General features: G+C 46.4%; 2 protein-coding genes across 6 annotated transcripts in view; one reads left to right on the top strand and one right to left on the bottom strand.

Annotated features, from left to right (window-relative positions):
• SLIT1 (slit guidance ligand 1) overlaps positions 1 to 3,515 on the top strand; it is a 173,542-nt gene extending 170,027 nt beyond the window's left edge. Inside the window, exon 37 of the mRNA XM_049697446.1 lies at positions 184 to 3,515. Coding sequence (XP_049553403.1) covers positions 184 to 422 — 239 coding nt within the window. The 3' untranslated portion in view covers positions 423 to 3,515. The remainder of the gene's footprint in view (positions 1 to 183) is intronic.
• Positions 3,516 to 5,526: 2,011 nt separating this feature from the next.
• The window catches only part of LCOR (ligand dependent nuclear receptor corepressor), a 136,211-nt gene continuing 120,697 nt past the window's right edge, over positions 5,527 to 21,040 (bottom strand). For all 5 annotated transcript variants that reach the window (XM_033425683.2, XM_033425675.2, XM_033425676.2 and 2 more), the window contains one exon: positions 5,527 to 20,427. In XM_033425683.2, coding sequence (XP_033281574.1) covers positions 16,104 to 20,427 — 4,324 coding nt within the window. In that variant the 3' untranslated portion in view covers positions 5,527 to 16,103. The remainder of the gene's footprint in view (positions 20,428 to 21,040) is intronic.

Below are 21,040 nucleotides of genomic sequence, written 5' to 3'. Positions count from 1 at the left end.
GCCCAGGAGGAAGCGTGTGCATGTGCATGTCTGGCAGTGAGGAGGTGGGGATGGAGGTGGGGTCCCAGGATGCTGCCCCACCCTCCTCCTCCTCCTCCTTTTTCTCCTCCTCCTGCCTCCCCAGGGGCAGCACTGGCCCATGGGTGTGCCCTGAGGCTTTCTCTTGGTGTCTGTCCCATCCAGAGTCCGAGTGCCGGGGGGACCCTGTCCGGGACTTTCACCAGGTCCAGAGGGGCTATGCCATCTGCCAGACCACGCGCCCGCTGTCGTGGGTGGAGTGCCGGGGCTCATGCCCCGGCCAGGGCTGCTGCCAGGGCCTGCGGCTGAAGCGGAGGAAGTTCACCTTTGAGTGCAGCGACGGGACCTCTTTTGCCGAGGAGGTGGAGAAGCCCACCAAGTGTGGCTGTGCCTTCTGCGCTTAGCGCCCGGCGTGGATGGGGAGGGGAGAGGGCGGGCGAGGGGGCGCGGCCGCAGCGCAGACCGAATGGCCGGCAGCTGGGCTGGGGTGCGGGCCATCACCACGGCGACGCCTGGGCTACCGGCCCTCCCGTGGGGGGGGGGGGGGGGGCAGCCAGAACCACCTTTCTAAAGCAAACGGCGCCGCAGCTTGGGGCGGGGCGGGTGGGCGTGGCCCGGGCCGCAGCCCGCCCTCTCCGGAAGTGCCTTGCACAAATAGGCGCTTAATAAACATTTGTTGAATGAATGTGTGCGTGAGATCAGGCCAAGAAGTGCAGAATAGTGACACCTCCTCCTTGCCTGCTACCTGGGTCTGAAGATCGGACTGCCCCTTCCCAAACCAGCCTTGCCCTCTCACCTGTGGCCTGTGCGGGTCCCAGAAGCCCCTTGCCCCCCTGCAGATAACCTTGACGTACTCTCAGCCTGCGCTGGGGCAGCCGGCCTGGCTCTCAGCTTCTGCTGCTGCAGCGTCTGCTGGCAGTAGGCCAGGCTGCGAAGGGGAAGGGCCCCCTCCTGCTGGCCAGGAAGGGACCAAGCCCTGCCCCCTGGGCTGCCTGGCAGTGCTGCAGCCACTGCTTGCTTGGGAACGGGCCAGGGGGTGGAGGTGGTTTTAGGACCAGACCTCTGAATCCCAGAGTTATGGGACGAGCATTGTAATATCAAGGAGGGTGCTCATGCGGAGGAAACCACCGCTGGGACTGCTTAGCGGGGGGACGCCACCAGCAAAAAGGACAGAGAGCTTCTGGTTCCAACTGAATAAACATCACCACCTCCAGACACTAGCCACCAAGGGGCATTGGTCCTGGGCTTCCCCAGCCATTAGCCAGCCATCAGCTTCTAGCTAGCAGGGGGACTTGGGGTGTAGGGGGCTTGGGCTAGGCTGCCAAGCCAAGGAGGGGTCTCCTCCCATGTAGACGGGGTTCAGATCACCTCATGCCGCAGACCAGTAGGGAGCCGTGGTCCAGACATCAGGAAACCTCCGCTGGCTCTGTCACTCTGGGCAAACTTCTTCCTCATGGGCCTCAGTCTCCTCAGCTATCAAATGGGGAGATGGGGGCGAGCACTGTAGACCCTCCCACTGTGGCTCCAGGAGGGAAGCTGGAAGAGTTAGAAGATCTACTTTCATTAATCACGTCAACAAGTATTCATGTGCCTAACCGGGGCTGGGTACTGCGGGTGTTCTCCCCTCACGGACAGATGGGACTGACTACAGAACATCACAGGAGCGACCTGTGATGCCTGGGAAGGATGCCCGGGAAGGGATCTGAGGCGAGTGAGGGCTCCAACCACAGACACCGGCCCAGGCCAGGGCTGCTCACTCCAAGTGTTTGCAAGGAAGGAGTCAGTGTCTGAAGAGTCATCGAACATGTGGCCGTGTGACTACAAATGCTTCTCTTCCATGCAGAATGAAAACGCAGAAAGATGATCTTTGTGCCTAAATAGCGAGCTGGCTGGAAGGAAGATAGGTCACACTCTCCTGTCCCGGTGTCTCCCCAAGAGTGTGTGCCCCTGGGGGATCCTGGGGGGCAAGGAGGGTGAGCATGTCCCTGTCCTGGCTCCTTCCATCTGCAAACAGAAGGCAGGGTCAGGGGAGAGTGTTGTGTTGGGGCTGAGGTGGCCTTGTGCTTGGGGGCAGCAGGCGGAGCCCTTGATACCGAGTATCCCGGAGCCTCCTACGACTGTGCGCGCCTGGTGTGCTCCACTACCCTGGGACTCAGGCCAGTGAGTTTGAGTCCTGGGCCCCCTGTAACGGGAAGAGGACCCTGCCCTGTCCACCTGGGGAAGTGTCCTGAAGGCTGGATCTGCCCCTCACCAGGGGCCAGGCTCTATTTTCTTGGAACTCTGAGCAAGGCCACAGCACCCCTCACACATGGACAGCAGCCTGGGCCTCGAGGGGCTTCTCCTATGGCTGCACAGCACCCGTCTCTTACCTAGACTTTCTGGGCCCCTGCGGGCACCAGGACAGCAGCCAGCACCAGGCTGGGTAGGAAGGAAAGCTCAAGTGTAGCTAGCCTGCCCCTTCCACGGAACCCACCAACCCTGAGACACATACCTTCCCCTGGCCACCACCATTCCTCACTGACCTGCAGAAACCGTTTCCTGGGCTTGAGGGGCGATGTCTGGCAGGACCTCTTTGCTCTGCAGAAGTGGAAAGGGCACCTGCAGACAGGTACTGGCTGCCAGGAGTCCTGCACTCCCAGTGCCATGGGTTTGGGAGGGCAGAGGATGGAGTGTTTGTTTGCAGGGAGCACCCTGCGAGCTTGCTGCCACTGCTGTCCACCCCTCCACAGCACCCCACGCCCCAGCCCAGCTCCATACTCACCCTTGGTCGAGCCAGAAGACTGGGATACACCACAAGGGTGAGGGCAGCAAGGGGCCGAGAGACCCATGGGCCCCAGGATCAAGTTTTCCTCAACTGAACCACCAACCCGAAAGTTGCTAAGGAACTGGATCACCACACACCTTGCCTGTTCCCGTTTGGGCCTGCCGAGTCCCAGAAGAAGGCTGCCGCAAAATCATCTGAGAAACCATTTCCAAGCCTTGCCACCCCTTTGGTAAAGACTCCAGCTCACTTGGACGTCGTCCTCGGCTGGTTCTACTGAAGAGACACAAGCAGGGCAAGTCCCAAAGCTGCTGCTGCTTTGGCAGCACTGCAGGCGACAGTGGCCCCGGCTCCCTGTGCGGGTGTCAGGAAACGGAAAAGCCTGGACTTTGTCTCTTCTTTGCCTGCTGTTAGCCTAACCATGAAAGTATCTCTTTACACAGAATACTTAACAGATTCTAATATATATTTGTATTTCATTTTGTTATAGTATTTTTATATGTTAAAGTCAACATCCAGTGTCTTGCTTCGCTTTTCAGATGCTATGTAGTTGTGACATTTGGTTTGGTTTGGGGTGGGGGGGTTCTGTAGTCTTGTTTGGATCACTCTTTTAAAGAGACTGGTTTAGAACAAGCCCCTGGGGGAGCCACACCTGCCCTGTCCTGAGACGTGTTATTTTAGAACATGTTGGATATTGTCTGTTGTCTCCCTGTGAACATGAAATTGATTCACTCAGGTTCTGCCTTTGTTGATCTCTTTTTCTGCATCAAGGATGAGCCCAGGGCTGCTGACACACAACCTCGCATGGGCGAGAGTTTCTGTGCTGCCCATAAACCAGCCACAATCCAGGCATGGAGCCCAGACACAGCACATGTAGGGTATCTGCCCTTGGAACTCTCTAGCCTTCCTGAAGTGGCAAAGGAGGCTTGTTCCTCCTGAAGAAGGAAGGGGAGGTCTGGGGGGGTGGCTTAGTCATAGCTCCCTGGGGATGTCAGTGTGAGAACAGAGCCTGACACGGCACAGCACACACGGATCTGGGGAGGCTGTCCATCCTCACTTCTCTCCAAGGGTCACACCCACGTTTTGTAAGTTTGTGTACAGAGCCATGCCCATATTTAACATGGTTCTACTATGACTTCAGACCACAGAATTGCACTCAAATTGAGCTTTGTAGGATGAGTGACCTCAGTGTCTTGGTGAGGCCAGGCCCTGGCAGTGAGGCTGGGCAAGCCCCCTGACACCAAGGGGACCCCGCTGGCCCTCCTCTGATGCAGGACCATAAACTGATTTCCCGCTCGTGGTGACGGTCACATATGCCACACCTTAACAGCACATGGTCACCTTGAAAGTGGGCAGTGATGGTAACTGCAGTGCCTTCAAAGCAATGAGGGATTTGGGAGCAAATGTAATGAACCAGGTAGAGGACAGAAAACAGGTTAAAATAGGGTTGTAAGCTCAAGAGTCTGGAGAGGCCAGTAGGTTACTTACCTAAATGAATCACGTTGGCGCATGCCCTTCAGCCCACCATTTGTACTGCCACTTCTGATAAAGCAGCAGGGATAGAGACCTGGTTCCCTACTGTAAAGAGCAAGGGACAAATGGTAAATGAGGCAGACTGTGATGACCTGAAGGGTGAGCTTTCCAATCTACCCAGCTTCAATTGATTCTTACCACGCACTAATTTTGTCAGATCTTCATTATCTTTTTTTAAAAGAGAAGCTAGAAATCAATTTTTTTGTAAACACTCAGTTTTAAAATATTGTTTTTTAAACACTGGCTAAATAAAACACAACTGTCAGCCACCAGTCTGCAACCTGAGTTACAGTAAAGTAAGTGGCACATTTCAGTTACAAGGAAATATCTAGCCAAGGGAATGGGCATAGCAGGGCTTGGCTGGGGGGTGGAGGGAGTCGAAGGGATGCCCAGGCTTCCAACTAGAGTTGCCACACTTCCCTGCATCTCTATCACCCCTCTGTCCTGAGCCCTGAGAGTTCATTTTAGAGATGTCCCCTCACCCCAAGCCAGTCTGCATCTCTCATGTCAGATTCCAGTTATTCTACCACAGGATGAATATTGGAGGAAAAGAGGTCTATCTCAACAACGAAAAGTCCTCATCTGGAACAAGACAGTTCTCCAAATTCAAATTAAGAAGGGCGGCCTGACTGCCAGCTGCAGGGTTATTTCCATCGGGTGGAGTTCTGCATGTCAATGGCCACTGTCAGATGAACTTGTTAATGAAATTGTGGCCGATTCCACAGGAATCACTGGCTCACTGGATCCCTAAATAGACTCACCTCCAGGAGAGTTGAAAGAATATAACGAAACGGGTCATGGATCGAGTAAATGGAAGGATTTCCTGCCACACCCCAACATGGGCTCCAGAAAGCTGGGGTGCTGTGCACATCCCCCCTCATCTAGCAGTGGCATACCTGAGGTCAGAAGCGCGGATCCAGTTGCTCCTTGCACCTCAGGATGAAGCACCGGCACCTTCCCAATTCTGCCATGCGAACTCCCAAGGATCATCCATTGTGTTTTCTATTCCCTGAAGTCAGGCGTAACTCACAAAATGGCCACAGATCTACCAAACGATGTTCCTTTAAGTCCCAACACCAGTGGCCGAGGCAAAAGTAGTAAGAAGTATTGCTTTTCGGTTCCTTCTGGCAACTTAACAACTTTGCCGCAGGCTACAAGTTGAATGCTGGGCTTCAACGCGTTCTGTACCCTCTCCAGTAACTACACAAACACACTTTAATATCAAAGAAGTTTAATAAGCTGCAATAAAATAAGCGCCTAGGAAAAGCTCATGGAATAGATGTCAACGTTAGAGAAATCCCACCCACACATCCTCTAGCTCCATAACCCAACCCTCAAAACCAAACTAGAAAATCTGAAACAACAAAGGAAATCCTTCCAAGCTTGGATTTCAGTGAGGGCCCCTTTACCAATAACAAGAACACAGTTTCCTACATGGTCTAATAGGAAAGTAAAACACAGAAGCACAAAAAGTCCACAAGATTTCAATATTTAAGAGACTTGGTACATATTCAAAGTTAAAATAACTCCAACTTTTATAGCTATACATATTGTTTTAAAGCAACTTAATATATTTTAAATCTCATATATACACTCTCAAAGGTTCTTCAGGTGAGGTATGTAAACATTGTCTAATGAAAAATTTTCAATGTTTCAAACCAACAAATTCACAGCATACATTGAATTTTCTTCCATAAAAGACACAGTATTTTCCTACACTCACTAACATAGTGGAAGTCCAGGCCCAAGGGATACATGCTGACCATCCGGATTACCGTTTGCAGAAATCCTCATTTCACTACTTTTGACAAGACCGCCTTCACACGGGTCAGGATCACACACTTGGTACCAGGAAGGAGCTAGGCCCTCTGAAGACTCTGTCCTTGGGCATCTGGATCGCTGGCTAAGACTCACAAGACAGCAAAAAGGAGCACGTCTGAACAACTACGAGATTGACCTCGGCAATGACAACACTGGGAAGAACCAGAAAGACCTTTACAGGAACGGTAGAGATTCATCTTAGAGCTCCCTGGATCCACAGCCGGATCAGCAGCCCTGCCCTAAACTCATTCTGAAGGCTGTGGCCTGAAACCAATAAAAACCCAACACGGCACCTGAGCTTCAGTTAAATTGCATGGGCCTCCTATGACCCCCTGGCCTCTCAAAGGCATTAACTCTAGCCTAAAAGTAGGACCCTGGGCTGTGCTTTTCATACAGGTTGGGGTTGAATTTCTTAATATCATAATACGTATGGGAAAATAATGCCATGAGTTCACAAAGATGACCAGTGCCTGCACACAGGCACTGGCCAATGACCTGGGAGGAGCTCAATTTTGAAAACTACTTGTTCCCTGAGGGTAAACAGCAGGCTTCTATTGAGATTACGTGAGGCTAATAAAGGGATTCTTTATTACAAGGCCGTAAGACTCGGGAGCCTCAGGGCGGAATTCTATTTTACCCCACATAATCTATAACGCACCCCCGCCCTCCCCCCACCACAAGAAGTAGTCACCTTCCCCAAGACACAACATAGGTCCGCTTCTTTCCCCTTGCTTGCTTCAGGCTCAGCAATGGAAAGTTTTATCCTAATGCACCCACTTCAATCTAAAAAAACACTAGTGAAAAATTCCAAACACCATCATAAATACAAAAGAGAAGACATATTCCAAAAGCCTAAAAAACTACATTATTCTATTAATGGTTATCTGGGTGTGGGGTATTTTTCATAAAGTTCAGGACGGTCACAAGGAGAGGCTGCTAAACAGCTTAGAAATCTGTTGGGCTGAACACGCTGGGACGCTTGGAGAGGCAACTGCCCTCTTTGCATGAACCTAAATGATTTAACCCCAGACACGGAGGGGGCTTCAGATATTTCAAACTCAGGCACAGAGGAGGAGTACAGGAAATGGGCTAGCTCTTAAAGGTAGCTCAGATACAGTCAAAGGACTTTTTATTGGCCATTTACATTTTTAATGTGAAAGGTTCTTACACTTACGCTACAGCCAAATGCGTTTTGCCTCAGCTAGATTCTGTAAACCCTACAAATTCATGGAAAATTGATAATTTTTCAGTCTCTATGCCCAATTTTTGATGTGTCTGGTGCTGGCAGATTTCTCATCCATCGCTAGTGTCGTATGATGTGAAGGAGCGTGCAGACAAACAGAAGCAAAAATTCAAGTACAGCAACCTCTCCAGCAAAGGCAAGAGGTCTTAGCAAGAGCTGTTCTACCCCCACCCTATCCTCTGAGACAAGGGCTAACGCAGAGCCCGGAATAAATGCTATTACCTAGAATCTTATTGCTTACAGGCAACACATCAGAAAGAAAACCTGGAAATCTGCTCTGCAGGTCTGGGGGCTGACCACTGACCGGTTTATCATACGTGTGTGTGTGTGTGTGTGTGTGTGTGTGTGTGTGTATAAAATATATTATATATATATATATATTATATATATATATATAATATACAATATATAAGATAACCAGATGAGAAGAGGGAACGATTAAAGCTTGGATTCGATGTAACATTACAGATCAAATGCCCCAAACAGCTCTCAACCTGCTGGTTTTTGTTCTTTCTCCATGTGTGAACTGTGTTATGAAAGGAAGTCCACTGCTCAAAATATATTCGTCTACAATACTACAATGCAAACCAACATCACTCAGAACATGAATCTGTACACAGCACATGTAATAAATATTTTTTTAAAACTATTTACAACATTATTTCTCGTGAACATTTAGATGAGAGCAAAGTTTATTTCTCCTGCAAAGGTTAAAAAAGTTCTGACTGTCTAGTTCAGTGCTAAATTCCCTGGCACCTAGTTACCCTTTCACATTTCATCTTAAAATCAGATTTGCTTACAAATAGCATCTGAAAAAAACATTCTCCAGCATTACTGTTCAAGTGTCTTCCTCATTTGTTTAGAAAAGACAAAGGGAGGCCATAAGTAAATATGCTAATTATGGTTCAAATGGATGACACAAACCCCTGTGTGTCCAGTCCCAAGCTCACCGCAGTCCTGGAGCTGCAGTTCTCAGTCCAGCCAGCCGGGCAGAATGAGAATCGTGACTCAGACAGGGGTGCCCAGGAATGGGGCACAGGGAAGAGGAACCTGATGGGAAAGCATTAGTTCCGTTACATTTACAGGTGCTGAATTGCAGACCAGGACTCCTGAGAAGTAAAGCTGCACACATCTTAGAGCAGATGACCTCACTGTGTACCATCAGTTATAGGTGGGCTGGCCCATATCTGCACAGATGCTGAGAGAGGGAGGAGGCAGCGAGCTGAGGCGCTCAGTACTCAGTCAAGGTGCAGGAGGAAACGTGCTTATCTCCCGTGGTTAACGAGAGTGGGAACAGGTGTCTTGCACGAAGGTGAGAAAGACTAAAATACATCTTAATGCTTTCTTTAGGCAACCAGTGGTTTCTCCATATCCCACAGGTATAGGTTTGGATTTCCTTGGGGTTACAACTAAGGCTCATCTCCCTGCACAGGATGTTGAAATCTACAGCTGAATGTACCAACTGTGTATGCAAAAAGTGGGCTGCTAGAGGCAAGCCCCGATGCCACACCTGGTGCAGCCACAAAAATTGTGGGAGACCCACTTTGTTCTGGGATGGGGTGACAGTGGGGATTGTGCTCAGGTTCCCAATCCAGTTGCATCTGCCCCAATACAGTGAGGGCTTCAAGGCTCACCCTTCTGCCTTCACTATGTTGTTTGGGGGTTCAGTGGCCGAGCATTGTAGCTGGGGAGGATGGGTTCTCTAGAAAGAAAACTTTTTTGGAAAGCCCTTTTGACATTAATTTTTTTTGTTTGTTAAAATAAATACTTTCTATAGAAGCATTTGAACAGGAAAATACCACTATTTACACAGTGAAATAAATTTCACAGTGGTGTGTATAAATACGTATTATATATATGTATTTGAAATCATAGTCACATAGTCTTCTAGAACTATTAAGAATGCAGAAATCACTGGTGAAACTTATAACCTTAAGCTATAGTGGCTCTAAAACTAATCCCTACCTGTGGTATAAATATACAAAATTATGAAAATCTTGTTTGTATAGCATCTCTTACACAAACTAGCTCCCAAATTCTACAGATTTAGCTACAAGACGACATGAAGTGTAGATTACAGAAAACGATTTGAGTGAGAAAGTTGGTAAGGTGACTACATTTGGACCCAATGGCTAACTATGGGAAGAAAAATAGTTATGAAAAGAAATGCTTCTAATACAACATATATATGTTCAGTGAAGCACTTGAAAGGTAGGAGACTTCCCAGAGGCCTCCTGGAAGGGGGCTTGGGGCATAAGCAGAAGAGGGAAGAGGCAAGGTGCCAAAGGTGGGTCCTCAAAATGAGGTGAGTTAGGCCTGACCAGGAGCGGGCTTCACTGGCCAGGCCAGAGAGCTCTGAACTTCGGTCTAAAGCTGCTGGTGGGCTGACAAGGTGCCATTGACATGCTGGTATTTTTAAGAGAGCTGAGGATGGGTAATCTGGATTAGAGGTTCAGACAGGTAAAAAGACCAGCCATTTATATTCACAAGTAATGACCGAAGCTTGGGGAGTGATAAACTTGCAAATATACTGTACATGAATATACTGTATAGCTTCTGGGGGTGAAACTAACATGCTCTCTGCCTGCCGGGAGAGGCACTATTCTAGGCTTTAAGTTCATGAGGAAATCCGTTTGTGTTGAGCACTGCTGTAGGGGAATATCTCTCCTTGAGAGTCAAGTTCACCCTGACTCATAAACATGAAGACAACTGTAGTACTTTTAGTTTAAAAGACTTTGTACTTTTAGCTTTAACTAGTTATCCTAGTAGATCAGATTGAATGTCCACGATTCAACAAATACTCAATCCACAAAGGGAGATATATTTTTTTCTCTAATACACAAGCATTAGTCAGGAATAATGTGGAACAGCAGCTGTGTGCTAACATCAAACAGGCAGAAACCGTGAAATCTAAAAGGAAAGAGATGTTGCAATGCTGCACTACATAAAAAAATAAGTTTCTGCTTAACTGGCCACACAATCTGATCTTGAATGACATATTGCAAGGGCCAGTAAACCTCTTCTTTAAAGGGTCAGGTAGTAAATAGCTTATATTTTAGGCTGTGTGGGCCACATGGGGTCTCTTTACTCTTTTTTTTTTTTTTTTAACATAACCCTTAAAAAACAAGGTACAATGCACTCCTCCAATCCTGGTATATTATAAAACCATGGGCAAGTGGTTCTTTTTTTAATAAGCAATCTACTTCCATGTGGCCTGCCTACGGGGCACCTCATGTTAAATGGAATGGTCCTAGGCAGGCGAGAGGGCCTCTGTGTCACTTTGCTCACTGGCGAGCATAACCGCACACCTGCCCCTCTGAGCACTAACATAAACCACCAGGGCTCTGGGAAAACGATCAGACAAAGGGAAGGTAATGCAAAGAACTGGCCAGCTGTGGCTCAATTCCAAGGGCAGAAGCATGAGCAAGGATGCCTGCAAGGTGACTCAGGTGGTTCCCTGGGTCCCCAGTATAGCATGGCAAGCAGCATCAGAGAGCTCTGGGCTTCTGCCTGAGCATGAAAGTATCTTTAAGTGAAGGAGGTCAGACTTTCATGCCTTCCAATCCGTCCACTGTAGAATACAGCAGTTTGTTCTGACATTTCAAGGCATGAACTATATCGAAGGTTGTCTCAAAAGGCTTCCCATAATTCTGCTCGTATTAAATACAATCATCTTTTTATTTTCTCTTTCTCCCTGAAAAGGACTTGGGAGCAAGCCTGGGGTAGAGTATTTACTGCTAGGATGTGAGGATTGCCTTGCTGATGCCTTACATAGACATGATTTCATACTCAGAAAAATTTCCAATATTTCAGTGGATACCGAGCCATAAGAAGATAAAAATTCATAGTTAAGAATTCAAAATGATAATTATGTTTCAAAACAAAAGGAACAGTCACTGTTTTAGAGCCACTGAGAAACAGATCCTTGAGTTTTGGGGGAGGGGGAAGACAAAACCTTGGCAGTTGACAGGATTTAATCTAACCATCCATAACTTCTCAGTCACACTCAGGTTCTAATAGGCTCCAATTTTCTATCAGTCTTTCTAAAGCACTTCAAGCCTCTATCTTTCAGCTGCCGGCGTGCCTTTAATAAAATTATTTTGAAAGAAGAGTAGGTGACTGAAAAAATTACCAGTGCCAATATATTTTTTATTTTCCTAGAAGCTGGCCAAAAATATTACATAATAAACAATGCCTTGGGTTTATGATTGGACTTTGTTTCCTCTCTGTGAAAAGGCTTTTCCATATCTAAATGTAAGGTTCAGAAAACTGAACGTCCACCTAAAGTTGTCTCAACTAATTTTGAAAGAAACAAAATTTGGCTTAATTTAGTAATAGACAAGAGTGAAGCCAGAGTCATGTCTATGATAAAAACTGAATGAAAGGAGAGGCCCAGGCCACATCATGTTAGAACTCTGCATTCCTAGCTGCTCATGGATTCTGACTCCAGAGGTTAAGGTGGCCTCGATGTGGCCACTGTGATGGGTGATGCTAACAGGATGTGAGGCTAAGGCAGCTCAGGTTTCAGGAGATGGTATCTGATGTGCTGTGGCAATATAATGTGTCTTTTTTGTAGCAAGAAAAAATAAAGACATGTAAAAAGAACAAAATTGAGGTAAGATAAGGAGGAAGGAGAAGAAAAGAAGAAGACAGGCGAAGAGGCAGAAGAAAGGAGAAGATAAACCAGGGAAGCTTTTTTATCCTGAAAAAAAGGTTTTCTCAGGCATGGGTCAGCAAACTTTTTCTTAAAGGTCCAGGTAGTAAATATTTTAGGCTTTTGTGGGTCATGTGGTCTCTGTTGCAGATGCCCAACTCTGCTGGAAAGCAGCCAGAGACAATACATAAACAAATGGGAGTGGCTGTGTTCCAAAAACCTCTTATTTACCAAAGAATGACCAGCCCACAGTTCGCAGACCTGTGAAAGATCATCTGTCGGCCAAATGAGACCCTGCATGGGCTGACCTAAAACCAAAAGGAGTGGGTGTGGCAACTTGGGCCAGTACCTTGGGAAACTCCAGCCACGTCCCAGGGGCAGTGACAAGACCCAGACTCACTGAGGGTGACACTACGGCATCTCCAGCTTGCCTCACATAGCATGTTGCCCTTTCCTACTTGGCTCTTAGGTCCATTGATCAACAGGCAAACTGCCCACAAATGATGGTGACAGCTTCAGTCATCACTACAGAATTCATCACAAGGGAGAAAAGAGTCCAAACTTCAATTCAAAATGACCGTCTTGAAGTGATGTTTTACTGATAACCTATCTGAACAGTGAGAAATTCACCTGCACAGTATGTGATGCGCAGAGGATCCTATTAAAAGCACCACCTTTGTGAAAGGATGACTAACACCTATCTATACTATGCAGGAACAATGAGGCACGAAACCCACAGCCTAAGATTATTTTTTAAATAAGGCTGGTGCAGAAGTCTTTAATGAAGTACAGACACAACAGAATTGGCCTACCTAAGGGAGCCAAGGGACTAGCAACTGCAGGTTAACAGACATTAATAACATTTGTATATAAGAAGCCTCAAGAGTACAACAAAGGTTCGTGGCCTTCCTGCTGCGCTGCAAGATTGCTACACGTCTGAGGAAGTGCTAGGGGTGAGGCTCTGGACCCCAACTGAGGGTACAGTCTCCATGCTGTCCTCCCAAACCCAGGGAGCCTCAGGGGATAGAAAATGGGAGCTAGAAATGGGTCTCCTGAAGAGGGCTCATCTCTGGGGAGCTATGGTAGAGCTTCAGTGATTGCTTCCCAGGCATCTTCCAGCTCCTCCAGAAGCTTAGAGGAAATACCAATGTTCTCTGGTCATCAACATCAGCTCCAACGTCACTTCACTGAGCACAGGCCCAGGAGGAGAATTCCTTTCAAATTTGGAATCCAGAAGGTGGGACAGACTGCCTTTGCATCGAGTGGCAAGCCACACTGTGACAATGGCTATAGGAAGGAGATCTTTGCAAGAGAGGGAAAACAAGGGGAGACTCGAGATGAAACCAAGGCTTGGAGGTGTCTGGGAGACAGGTTTGCCAGCATCTGTTGTAAGTGTAAAAGGGCTTCCAGAGTCGGCCCTCAAGTTTGCTTTTTTCCTTTCTTCTATTAGTAAAGTTAACTGAACAAGCAAAAATGAGATTCAACAAATATAAAAATAATTCTAAACTTTTAAGTGTCTTAATTATGTAGAATCCCAGTCTATTTAAATGTGGTCTACTATAAAGTGTAAGTTGATTTTAAAGATGATCCATTGCATTGTTAGGTGTATAAAATAAATACATAAACATTGATACCTTATCTCAAATGCTGCCTAGAATGGGAGAGAAGGCTATTATCTTGAAGTAAGCTTTTAAAAATGAAAAAGAACTTAGAAAAGTAATGGAATGAATTATAAATCAGCAACTGGAAAAGTACCACCCACTTACAGCCTCACATCCCTAACCTAATCCAAGCACCCTTACAAGGTAGTCTATATGCAGCTAAGGGGGCACCTTGAACGTATGTACGGGGATCAGCACACCTGACATGGGCAAACCTCCACCGTTTAAGTCACCGCAAAAACAATATCCAGTGACGACTATATGAAAAGATTTTTAAAAACTTTAAAACCACTTTTATAGATTAAACGAACCTACTTAAAACAGGTTAATGCTTCTGTGCAACTTAATGCTGAGAAAGGTTGCCAACATACACACTCAGCAGTTTCATTAATATAGGTAGCTCCTGAATGGCCAAAGTCAAAGATATTAAAAAGAAAAAAAAAGACTCATGGGATAGAGGAGACACCACGAAAAAAAAATCAAGGCTTCATGGAAGATAGTAAACTTCACTATCTATAAAATTCAACACAATGTTCAATTTCCCATGAATCAAATGCTTTTCTCCAGTCCTATCCAATCAGAAGTTTTCATTATATACAGCAAAACTTTAACAGAATGGGTAGAAAACCTGTTTTATCATGATTTGAATGAACTAATGCATGAATAAAGGTACATCTGGGTTTATCCAAACAGATCTGAAGCAATATGAATGGAAACATTTTTAATAAAAAGGAGAGAGTAGCAGCTATTCATACAAGCCTATTCTGGGGAGAGAGCATGTTAGAGAAGCTGGCTGAGGCTTTAGCAACCAAGCCTTACTGGTAGAGTGGCCCAATGGAGATGTCGAGTACACACTATGTTATAATGGAGCAATGTCATAGGCACCAAGGTAAAGCCAATGTACCCATCTTAGGCCTCAAACAACATCAGTTACAAATATTGCAGCTCACACTTTTGAGCCATGAAACAGAGCCTGACATGACAGAGGCCAGTGTAATACTACAAGTATTAACTGCTAGTATGGTGCTAACCAATCAGAAAGGGCACCTACTACTCTAACCATGTACATTTCACATTGGAATACCAACTGAACATTAGCTCCTGGTACAGGGGTGTGTATGGGCACACTGTGAGATGTTGGTGCTCCTTTCTCCAACAGCAAGGCTGCTCTGACCTTTATACAGTTCTGTGTTGTTTACACCCCTCTGAGTCTGGTGCCATAGTGATTTGGGGGATACTCACAGAGACCCTGGGCTACATTGAAGTCATCTGGCATATGCTAATTACTCAGCTCATGAACACCCTATCACACTGCATGGAGAAGAAAGAATTTTACTGTAAAACTGGGCTTGGGAGACATTTGTGGCTTATAACCACATGCAAATGCACCCAAACACACACACACACATCTTAAACTTTTCTATTACTGAAAATAACATTTTGGCTTTCTTTGACTATGGAAGTACTCAGGGCAAGGAAAAAATCAGAACGGTCACTCTTATCCTAATTGTCAAATTACGGCTACAAGATGGAAAAAAGGTCCTAGTTTTGTTTTTTTTTTTTCCCCCAAAGTAGGATGAAAACCTCATTAGTGTGCTAGCAATCCTGCAAGGCCAAAAATGAAAAGGATGATAAGAATCAGTAATGCAAATAATTTGGGGGATGTGAATAACTTTTAGAGCCCATAAGTCAATATTAACACCTTGTGACTCACCTCTTATCCCATGGGCACATAATTTAGAATACATTTCTTCAAATGACAAAAGATCAGAGATGAGTGACCAACAATGAATATGAATTTTTAAAATGGGGTAACAGAAATATTAATCTTTTATAATAATTATAAATTCCCTCTGCATTCTCCACATACCATAAAAATGATTTGGTTTAGCTTTCAAATATCATTTAAACAAACGAGACAGAGGGAAGCTCACTGCTGGGGTTTGCAAAGAGGAGCATCTGTTCATGTACAGATACCGCAGGGTGGCTGCTGAAAAGCTACTTTTATGTGCATGGTGGTGGTCTTCTCGGCTACAGTACAAGTGCTTGTGCATCAAGTATAAAATACAAGCCTTTAATCACATAGATCAGCTTTTTAGCTTTTGTAAATTTAAAAACAAAAAGGATAAATAAGGCACTGTACTTTTAAAAACTAAAACTGCTTGGTTCCAAGTTTAAAACCCAAGGAACAACCAGAATATAATATATAACTTCCCTTACTCAGCCTCAGAGAAAGACTCTGCAAGTTCCCTTCTCCATCTGAGACGCAATTTCTGACATCTTAAATTGTGGTGTTCTCCATTAACTGCAGATTTGAAAGGCTTGATAAGCTTATAAAAGCAGATTTAGTTAATGCAAAATAAAGGGTTACTTCTATAGAACAGTTTTAACTCTTGAATACTGCCCTTCCAATCACTTTGTATCCATCCGCCTCCGTTTGCTGTGGGAAGAGTCCAGCTTTGCCTTCAGCTTTCGCTTTCTCTGGGCTGCACTGTTCTCTGGGGTTTTCGTCGAGGGTCTGGCCCGAGTCTTTCCACTGCTCTGCTTCCTATTTGTGGCTTTCTGTGGCCTTGAAGAGGACTCACCTGCCCCTTTTTGCTTTGCAGGTTTTGTCACCATCTCCGAGGGGGAGGGCTGGGTAGGTCTTTTGTTTGTATTCTCTTTTTCTCTCCTGGAGGGAGGGCAGCTCTTCCCAGGTGACTTTTTAGGGATCTTCCCTTTCTTCTCTTTCAAAGTCGTCTTTTTGGGCAGTTGGCTGACTCTGTCCCTAGCAGCTGGCTTCTTGGCGGCGGGGGTTCTGGTGGATCCATCAACGTGCTTTTCTTTGCTGGCCTTCATCGCAGCTCCCTTGTCCTTCCTGTCCTGAGTGCTGCCGCCTTCTGTCCTCTTGCGTTTATTCTGAACTTCTGCTTTCGGTGAGATTTCAGACGTCTGCTTCCCTTTCCTTCCCTTCATTCCATCGGTACTCTTGGGCTTAACAGGAAACCCATCTGCACCTACTTGCAGGGCAAGCTTGGGGGACATCAGAGGGTTGATGCAGACACTCTTACAACTCTGTTTACTTTCCACAGCCGGACCAAACGGGCTTTCCGCTTTCTCGTTCTTGATCAAACGCTGCTGGGCTCTGAGCTTTCCTCGAATGTTGGAGTATTTTCTAAGGATCCGGGTACTGGCAGGGGTAGGTGAGTTTGTGGGAGGATGGCTATTTCGACCTTCCTTGACCTCCTCTACGCTGTCTTCAGGATTGGGGCTGAGGCTAACGTCACTGTCATCCTCTGGCTCCACTTGGTCAGGATCCTCTCGAAATTTAGCCCAGAGCTTCTGTGTTTTCCAATTGTTCCTAGCAGGAGTAGCTCCGGGAAATTTCTTCAAGTGTTTCTTCAAGCGTTCAGCCTGCAGTGAACTGGGGTACAGGCTGGAAGGAGAGTACTTCTGAAGAGGATGCTTGACAGGTGGGATGTCTCCTGGAAGACGAGTATTGAGCTTCTTCACAATTACCAGAGACCGGGTTTCAGTTGTCTCTAAGAACCACTTGCAAACGTTAGATAATTTAAAGTTTGTCATAAACAGCATCTGAACAGGAGAAAACTTTTGAACCTCCAGGGAACCCCGACACTTCCGTGACCTTTTCTTGCTTTTCCAAATTTCCTTCAGCTTATCTGACTTGTTCCTTGCTCTTGGTGTTGGCTGGGCTTCTTTCTCCAGCTGGATCCAGCCCTTCTGAACTTTCATGTACTGGGCATTGAAGTTGGCGATGAGCTCTTGGTTCTCCTCCTCGGCACACCATTCTACAAACTTTGGCTGGTCGTCCGCCACTGTGTCCACATCATCCTCGTCTAAGGGATCTCCACTCTCCGAAGCTTCATTTTCCTTTGGCATTGTGTTTCCTTGTGCTGCTTCCTTTTCGGAAGTCACTTTTATAGTATCCAAGGAGTCCAGAGAATGAGCATGTCTTAGGTTGTAGGTTGAGGAGGTCAGTCTTGTAAGCCTTGGGACCCATTTTGGGGGCCCAGCAGCGTCATCACTTCTACTACTTGACAATCCAACTGTGCTAGAGAGCACGTCACTGTCATCATCTTTACGCGGGCTGTCCGCACTATCTATATCATTTACAACCTCTTCTGTCTCTTGTGCAGGAATAGGTCCTGGCTTCTCTTTTGATTGTTCTGGGAACGTACAAGGAATGCTTTCAGAGGGGTCTTGAGTACTGTTCTCACCTAATTTAGACTGAACATAGATTTCCAGTTTCTCTCCAGGCAGGGGCTGGCCAACTGTGGCTAAGGGGTCACTGCTGGGGAAAACACCTTCTTCTTCCCCCTTGACTTCTTTTGCTAGCATGTTTTTAAAAGCCTGCCTGGTGATCATCCCACCTCCTTCGCCCTCCTGCTCAGCATCTTTCCCAGAGGGGTTTTCATTGACATTTGGGTTTTCAGTGTCCTCCAGAGCTTTTGTATGGAAACCTTCAGTCAGGAAGCTCTCAGGTGCTGCCCCACCAGGATACCCTTCTTTTTTAGAACGTTTTGCACCAGGATTTTTAGAAACCTTGATCTCAGCACAAGCAGAGGAAGAATCTGAACTTTGATTTCTTAGGCACCTATCGGCAGAGGAAGGATCTGAAAGTTGACTTCTTAGGCACCTGTCAGAGGCCTCGGGGAATTTTTTACCTTTTTTCTTCTTGTCCAGATTCTCTTCAGGTGAGTCAATGTTTTGATCACACATTTCTTTTTCTGTAGGATGTTTTACATCACCATCCTCTCCCTCGAATTTTCCTGTACCACCTGGTGCCTCACCTTCCTCAATTTCACTGGGGTTTTCATTAGTCAAAGTGCTGCTTTCCTTCAAGAGTGGGTCAGTATCTAACTCCTGAGTGTCTTCGGTCTCAGCCTCAGTACCGATGCTTTGGTCTTCCTCAGCCTTTCCCAGACTCGTGGGAGGCTCCAAGCCCACTGGGGGACTTTGATTTTCTGAGCACAGAGGACTTTCCTCTCTACTTACTGTTTCAGGAGGGGAACAAGGCCTAGGAACAACATCTTCACTGCCTCCCTCAGAAAGGCTCTCTGTGGAGGGAAGCAAGGGACAGTCTTGGGGTACACTCATCTCCTTTGTATCTAGCAGTTCAACTGGCGGCTGGTCTCGTTCAGGGGAAGATATCCCACTTCCTGTGGGAGCTGAGACCGCGGAGCTGCCTTCTGGAAGATCCTCTTCAGGAAGGTGAGCAGGGAGAGGCCACACTGGGCTGGAGGCTGCTGTCTCCTTTGATCTAGAGGAGCTGCTTGGGTTTGCGTTATTTGTCACAGGGAAAACCTCCGGCTCTTGAGATTCCTTTTCAGACGATGCATCTCTGTCTCCTTCCTTGAGGGAGGTTATTTCTTTACTGGGTTCTTCAGGGCTGTCTTCTCTGGGATGCTGCACAGCTACTGTAGGCTGAGGTGATGAAATGATAAGGGTCTGCTTGGGAGTCACCACGGCCTCTGAGGCCAGTGCCGAGCAGCTGGCTTTTTCTTGGGAGTGTACATTCCTGGCCAGTGTGCGAACAGTTGGCAGCTCACAACAATCACCATTGAAAAAGTATCCTCGAGTGCTCTTCCTGGCTGTTTTCCGAGAAGATAACACCGATCGTTGATTCTCAAAGTGGCATTCTGTGATCGGCTGGCTGATATAAACGACATCACATTGGTTATCATAATCGTTTATCCTCAACCCTGACGCCCTTTTACTTTTCCGCGCTGTCTTGATGGAGGTGGAAAGCATCCTGGTTCGTGAATGTCCATTAGACACTTTGTGTACAGGCGGCACGGGGCTGGGGGCTAACCAACCGTCTTTGGAATGATCAAACGGGCTCTTATCACTGGGCTGTAAATGGTAACCCATTTTATTTCTTCCTAACGAGTGAAGGTGGTTCTCTTGCTTTGGCCTTGAATCTTGTTCACTTGCCTCTAAGTCCTGGCGTAAAGGTGTTTTTGAGCTACACTGTAAAGCATTCTCTTTGTCAGCAGTTCTAGGTGAATTCCCCATAAACCCTGAGTCCCAAGCCTCTTCTGATAAAGCTCTGAATGAATTTCTTTGAGAAACAATACAGCTGTTGCTCTCCTCACTATTCTCAGTCGCCACTTTTACTGCAATTAGATTTTCTACTAAAGCTGAACTCTGCACATGGTCTTTACCATCCTTGCATATTTTCACATCTGTGTCTTGCTCCTGTCCAGTGGTTTGCCCCTCCAAGCTCTTAGAGATGTGGTGGAAGTTTACTGAGGAAGAATTAGATGTAGTGAGGTATCCCAGAGTGGAACTATCCATTGAATTCGGTTTAGTGGTTGGAAGTTCAGAGGAATCTTTTTGGACAACAGTCAAAGTATTCTCTCTTCCATCTACAGAGTTTGTGTCGGGAGGAGGCTCCTTTAGGGCCTGTTCTGTCAAGTGTTGAGGGCTGTGAGAGCCTGATGAGTCTACGAACAACTCTACAGAAGTAGAAGACTTCATGTTGAGACACATAGCATCCTTTTCCTTATGTTTGGTGCCGAGCTGGGCACAGCCAGCATTGCAGGTGGAGGCATCCATTGTTCCAGAATCCGAAGGTCGCAGGTTCTCGGTGCCTGGCTGAGATTCAGTGTACAGATCGTTCAGAACACGAATGAACTGCTTCTGATGATGAGTGCACAGTTTGACCATAAACTTCTCCAGTGGGGACTTCGACTGATTGTTAGAATCTACTGCTATTGCCTCTGCTGAGTTCTCACTAGACAGACAAAAAGAAAGAAGAAATTAGTATGGTTATTTTCCAAAGAACCATTTTTACATTATGAAATTCATCAATGTTACTCATGTTGTACAGAGAATTGACACTCTGGCCAAAGCTGGTTCTAAGGGCCCACATGCTTTTTATTCAATAAATGAGGAGCATTTACTTCATTAAAATATAAGGCCAGCCCTGTTATATTCTCAATTTTTACTGACAACTTTCATCCTTTTTTTTTTTTTGCGGTACGTGGGCCTCTCACCCCTGTGGCCTCTCTCGTTGTGGAGCACAGGCTCCGGACGCGCAGGCTCAGTGGCCATGGCTCACGGGCGCAGCCGCTCCGCGGCATGTGGGATCTTCCCAGACTGGGGCACGAACCCGTGTCCCCTGCATCAGCAGGCGGACTCTGAACCACTGTGCCACCAGGGAAGCCCAACTTTCATACTTTTAAAGTGATTATTCACAAATAATTTTTATCTTATAGAGAAGAAATATCATTGAAAAGAAATTTTTCTTCAAAAATTAAAATTTTGGCCACATTATTAACTTCAGTTGGTCAACATACACTTTCGTTTTAGGCCCGAGTATTCCTGTTAAATAACCACTGGCTCAT

Source organism: Orcinus orca, chromosome 14, assembly GCF_937001465.1.
Source record: "Orcinus orca chromosome 14, mOrcOrc1.1, whole genome shotgun sequence".
Taxonomy (NCBI): Eukaryota; Metazoa; Chordata; class Mammalia; order Artiodactyla; family Delphinidae; genus Orcinus; species Orcinus orca.
Note: the sequence above shows the minus strand (reverse complement) of the source record. Positions and strands in the feature narration are given on the sequence as shown.